Source organism: Caloenas nicobarica, chromosome 14, assembly GCF_036013445.1.
Source record: "Caloenas nicobarica isolate bCalNic1 chromosome 14, bCalNic1.hap1, whole genome shotgun sequence".
NCBI classification, from domain to species: domain Eukaryota; kingdom Metazoa; phylum Chordata; class Aves; order Columbiformes; family Columbidae; genus Caloenas; species Caloenas nicobarica.
In genome coordinates this window covers 8635398-8641397 of record NC_088258.1, presented here as the reverse complement: position 1 = coordinate 8641397, position 6000 = coordinate 8635398, and the positions used below count along the sequence as shown (strand labels likewise).

General features: G+C 52.0%; 1 protein-coding gene across 18 annotated transcripts in view; it reads left to right on the top strand.

Moving 5' to 3' along the window:
- The first annotated feature begins 609 nt into the window (after window positions 1–609).
- MAPK8IP3 (mitogen-activated protein kinase 8 interacting protein 3) overlaps window positions 610–6000 on the top strand; it is a 63812-nt gene continuing 58421 nt past the window's right edge. For all 18 annotated transcript variants that reach the window (XM_065645255.1, XM_065645248.1, XM_065645243.1 and 15 more), the window contains exon 1: window positions 610–967. In XM_065645255.1, coding sequence (XP_065501327.1) covers window positions 650–967 — 318 coding nt within the window. In that variant the 5' untranslated portion in view covers window positions 610–649. The remainder of the gene's footprint in view (window positions 968–6000) is intronic.

The window sequence follows — 6000 nt, the reverse complement described above, 5'->3', positions numbered from 1 at the left end:
CCTTTGGACCATTTACTTTGAAGGCCTCTCCAGTTTGTAGCTTGTTAACATACTCAGACCTGGGACAACTTGTTTTCCCTTATTAATCCTTTGGTTTTGGGGTCCAGATCTGCACGTGGAGACTTTGATTTCAATGAGGATGAACAGAATGGACGGTCGTGGGGAAGATGGCTTTCCAGGACGCGGCGCGATTCGCAGCTTGCGTCAAGGCGCACGATACTGTCCGTGCTCTCGATGCTCCGCAGCGCTGGGGCGTCGCGCGTGGAGGTCTCGTCCATGCAGTGGACGCTTCCCCGCCATCCTTTGTCTGGCCATTAGTCTTGGGGGAAGAAACCGGCCGCGGGTGGGTTTGAGCTCAGGGTGCCTCCCCGCACGCGTGGGGGTGGCTCGGCGGGGCGGGTTCTGTTGGCGGACGGGTCAGCGTCTCCCCAGCGGGAAGAGCGTTGATGTGCCGGGAGCCGCAGCCGCCCCGCGGCCTCGTCCCGCGGTCGGTCCCAGCCCGGGGGCGGCGCCGCCGCGCTCCGCCCCAGCCGGTCCCCGCGGCCCGTGACGCGGCGGGCGGGGCAGGGCCTGGCGGGGCAGGGCCTGGCGGCGGCGGCCTCGGCAGCGGGGCAGCGGGGCTGGAGCGGGCGGCTGTGCGGCCGGCAGGATGCTGGAGATCCAGCTGGACGATGGCGGCGTGGGGGGGTACCCGGGCGACGATTACTGCTCGGGGTCGGTGATGTCGGAGCGGGTCTCGGGCCTCGCCAACAGCATCTACCGCGAGTTCGAGCGGCTCATCCACTGCTACGATGAGGAGGTGGTGAAGGAGCTGATGCCGCTGGTGGTGACGGTGCTGGAGAACCTGGACTCGGTGCTGACCGACAACCAGGAGCACGAGGTGGAGCTGGAGCTGCTGCGGGAGGACAACGAGCAGCTGCTCACGCAGTACGAGCGGGAGAAGGCGCTGCGCAAGCAGGCCGAGGAGGTGAGCGACGCCGCCCCGCGACCATCTTGGCCGCCCGCCGGGCGGGGGCACCGCGGCCCCGCTGCGGCTGCCGGGCGGCCGGGCCCGCGGGGCGGGGCGGCGGGGCGAGGCCGCGGCGGCGGTCGGGCCTGCGCCGGGGGCGCCTCCCCGCAGGCCTCGGTTCGGGCCCCTCGATGGGCCGCTGCCGGCGGATCCCCACCCCCCTCACGGCGGGCCCGGGGCGGGGAGGCTGGGCCGGCGGGGGAGCCCCGGGGCAGCGGCCGGCGGTACGTTCTAGAAGGGACGCGTCCCTGCCGCGGGGATCCCCCCGGCGGGGCCGCTGCCCGGCCCGGCCCCGCGGCACCGGGCGGCAGGTGCCGCTGCGGCTGACCCGCCCCGGCACAACCGGGCAGGGAAAACTAAACAAAACCAGCTGCAGTCCCGTGGATTTGAAGAAGCGGCTTTGGAATGCCAACAACACGTAGAGGGCTTGACATTTGTGGTGACTTGTGGTTTAGAGAATACTTCTTAAAATTGATAATTCCTGTGAACCCTACAGCTTTTTTAATGTCGGCAGTAAGCTATTTGGTTGGAGCAAGAAATTGCCTTTAGAGTAGAGCATCTGATTTTTGAAACTTGTTTTTACCAAAACTACACCCTGAGCCTTAATAAAATAGTCCCGAGTTGGCATCCGCGGTTCCTGGGGTGCGGGTTCTGTCCCATGAGAGCCGTGTCCCAGCTGCTCAGCGGGAGGGGGAAACTGGGAACAAACCCCTCTGAGGGAAAGAGCCAAAAGTCTTTTGGTTGCAAAGACTCAGATGTAGACAAAACAGAGACGGGAGGTGACTTGCACTCTGTTTTCTTCCTACATCTGCGCCTGTCCCTGCTGAAATCAAGAGCATCTTTCGAGCCATAAATGAGGCCTGTGAACCACAGGGTTTGCTGTTTGGCCTCTTGAAGGGATGATCTGTGAGCTGGGATGGAGCAGTGATGGTGGAAAAAGTCCCATCACCACCCACATCATCCTCGTTTCACTACACGACTTCTTAAAAAGTGGGGTTTTTTCCCCAGCTTTTAGACTAAGAAAGAGCAGGTTCAATAGTCTTACTAAGGGTCAAGTTCTGATTTGCTAAGGGGTAATTAATGAAATAGCTTTTGAACTGGGGAACAATGTAAAGCACCATGCAGTATTTTCACAGACGTGTTCTTGTTGCTTAATAATCTCGTGCAAGAATCTTGCCAGCTTGAGGAGGAGGATACTTGCTGTCCATTGCTAATACTGAAAGCAAGAGCCAGTCAATTAAAGTTTTAGTCTTGAGTTTTAATTATGTATTAATGGACTAATAAATTATGTTTTCAAATTCTTTTGAATGCATGTAGGGATTGAAAAATGATTCTGAGTACATGAGACTTTACTTACTAAACTTTGTTTGGAAACAGACTTTCACAGCTTCTGAGAATTTTTTTTTTTAAGTGTACTATTTACAGCGGAAAAAATGGGCCTACAAATGGGGAATGGAGCAGTCCAGTTGGAATGATCTTGCATCTTTGGACTCGGGCAGATTTCTGTTCTTGACTTACTGGGTACAGGATGTGTTTTCTGGAGGCAAATGTGGTGACAACAGTTATGTCTCCTGCAAGGAAACTCTTGAACCACAGCCGGATAGTGTTTGCTGAGATTTCAAATGCACCAGTGATGGTGACACTGTCATCCCTACGCACAACTCAATGCAAGTGAGGAAAAAAGTGTCTGCAAGGAGACTTGTTACCAAAAAGGAATAGATAATGTGCTTTGTATAAGAATAAGTGAGTATTCTGCCTCCAGATAATCCCTGTTATAAGGTCGTATATGAAATATATGTCTGTTATTTCCCTCTGCATATAACAAAAAGCACGTTATTTATCTGCACCCGTTTCCCATATGCCGCTTACTATGCAGTAAATTACATATTATGGAGGTGAAAATCTATGTATTACAGAGAATCCCGCTGTCTACCAGATAACTGTAAATGATCAAAAAATAGCAGAATGTTTTTCCCCCCAGAATGCGCGTTGCTGTGCTGTAGCAGTGCCCATAGTAACCAGGGAAGGTCCGTCCCACTTCTCGAGCAGCGTTCGGCGTCCTGTGCTGCACCTCACGTCTTGGGGGGAGATCTTCACTTTTAAGTTGGAGGATCCTCCCCTGGGAACAGGACTTGACCCCAGTCTTGGTTACTCTCTGTGTATGAGTGCTAATTACAACAGATAAAGCAGCGAGTTGAAGAACTGATGTGTTCTTCTCTTGCAATACCATGTCAAAAGACCCTGGGTTATAATTGCTTTGTATTAGTGCATTAATTTCAAAGTAACTGAAACCACAGGCAGGCATTGCTTTCTGACATAAAATGTGTGTTGTGTTGTCTTGTTACCACCACTGCAGAACCGTCAAATCTTGCTGTTTCATCTTTATGCAGAAATTGTGCACAAACAGACTCTATAGGTTTGTTTGGTTAAATTAAGACTCTTTCTAACAACTTTCATTTCACTTCCGCTAGATGCCATCAAGGAAAGTTTTCCTTCTCAATACTCTTCTGTCTCTCTCTCTCAAATGATTCTGTATATTTTCTTTTAAAACAGTCTTGGCCAAAATCAAATTATTGTTTTATTTTCTGAACAGGCTGCAGAGTGACTCCGTATTTTCCACTCACCCTAAAATAGGACAGCAGAAGCACCTAGGCAAGTGGCTTGAAAATAGAAGTTCCTTGAAATGAGGTGGTGCTGTCAGTCTCTGCGACTATGGGGCTTAGTACACAACGTTTCAGTTTTTCGTGACCTCCAAGCTACTGAAGATGTGGGATTGCACCAGATTTTCAGTGTTCTTGTTTTCTTCCATCTGTTTTGTATTATGTATGAACATAGGATAATTATCGCTTGCGTAGCATTGCGTCTTGTGGCACCACAGCATTGTTTGGTTTGGCAGGGACCTCCTGAGATCACCTAGTCCAGCACCCTCTGCTCAGGCAGGGTCAGCCAGAGCAGGTTGCCCAGGACCGTGTGCGGTCAGAGTTTGAGCATCTCCACAGATGGAGACTCTCCAGCCTCTCTGGGCAACCTGTCCCAGCGCTTGGCCGCCCTCCCAGTAAAAAACTGCTTCCTTGTGTTCAGAGGGAACTTCACGTGGTTCAGTTTGTGCCCATTGCCTCTTGTCCAGAGCAGTGTCTGGCTGCCTTGTCCTCACTCCCTCCCAGCAGGGACTTAAACACACTGGTAAGATGTCCCTGAGCCATCTCTTCTCCAGGCTGAGCAGCCCCAGCTCCTCCTCCCATTAAAGATGCTCCACACTGTTGACCACCCTTGTGGCCCCTGGTATTTGTGGTGGCGTATACTAACACATGGTATTTATTTATTTTTATGGCCCAAGTATTGTTTTTAGCATTTCTTAGGGAAATGAAGCTTATGTGATCATTCTGTTAGGCAGTTGCCCCCTATAACTTAGGAAGCTGGCATCTACTTTCAGCCATATTTAAAAAAAAAAAAAAAGGGTAGTTATATGTGTGTGTGTATATATATATATTTTGCTTTTGCGAAAAGCAAGAGAGAGAAAGGCCAAGTGAAGGTCCTGCCTGGAGGAGAGGCAGGCAGAGCTTGCCAGCATGCAGTTCAGTAGGAGGCAGCAGGACAATTGGACGTGGGTCTGGGGCAGGTGGGTCCAGCTCTTGTTAGCCCATGCAAACACCATCTCTTCCTGGTGTCTGCTCAGAATATGCATGAGAGTAGAGTTCGGAAGGGGCTAGGGGACACCAGCAGAAATCCCCAGGGTAAACAAGCTTTATTGGATCCACTCTTAATGAGACATTTTGTTTTATCTAAGCCACTTCCGTAATGTTCTGGATTCTCTTCCCTTGTAGAAAACCACCAGCGTGTGCCCTAAATGCTGGTTTCTGCAGAGACTGCCAGTCACGTTTGGGCACTAATTCCACCATTAGCACGTGTGTATAAATGCATGTAAAAGCTTCCACGGATGGGAAGCACAGAAGCACAGGGCCAGTGGGTGCACGTTAGTGTTGCTGCTTGGAGGTCAGAAAAGCAAGGTGGATCTCTGCCAGACGCGGAGGTGGCCTTCTGACCTCCCGCTACATGAAAAGTGCTGCCAGTGAAATTTCATACATCACAAGGGAATGGTGGTGGCTGTCCAAAGAAACAAAAAGTGCATTAATAGCAAAGTAAGACCTTGGTCGATTGATTTGCAACATCAGTTAATGCTCATTAGAATTTTTAAATGGATGCTCATTTAACATGCATATACTTATGGCATAGGGGTAAGTACCTAGTGCTGGTGAGGAGGTCTGGCCTCCTTGTGAAGGGCTTTTGTTGCTGGTGTTCTTTGCTATGGCAGTCCAGCACCTGGAAGCAACTTCTGTTGGAAAGTGGTTGAAGAAACCTCTGTCTTGGTAAACATGGCTGGTGGTTCTGAGTGTCTGAGTGACGACTCTTCTGCCTGTAGTGGGAGGTGTGTGTCCAGGCTCAGGTGTTGCGGGCAGGTGACACTGCCCGTGTCAGTATGGTTGGGCCTTTGCTCGGCTCTGGGAGTGAGGAGCCGGCATGTGGCTGTGTGGCAGAGCCTTCCAGGCTATGGTTTTCAAAGGCTTGTTGTCTTGCTGTTGGATCTGATCGAGAGGTGGGCAGCATTGCCCTGAGCTGCCCGGTGATGTGACCTGAGCTTTGGTAGCACAGGGACCCCTTGAAGCAGCGTGCGCTGCTGTGCGTGACGTTCCCAGTGGGCTTTCTTTTGAGATGGCATCTTCCGGGCTTCCCCATGGGTGCTTCTGTGCTCTGGGTACTTCACCGGATCACAGACTGGTTGAGGATGGAGGTGCTCTCTGGAGGCCAGCTGGGCCAACCACCCTGCTCAAGCAGGGTCACTCAGAGCAGGTTGCCCAGGACTGTGGCCAAGCAGCATTTGAGTCTCTCTAAGGATGGAGGCTTCACCACCCCTCTGGGCAGCCTGTGCCGGTGCTCAGTCACCCTCATGGTGAAAAAATGTCTCCTGATGTTCAGAGGGAACCTCCTGTGTT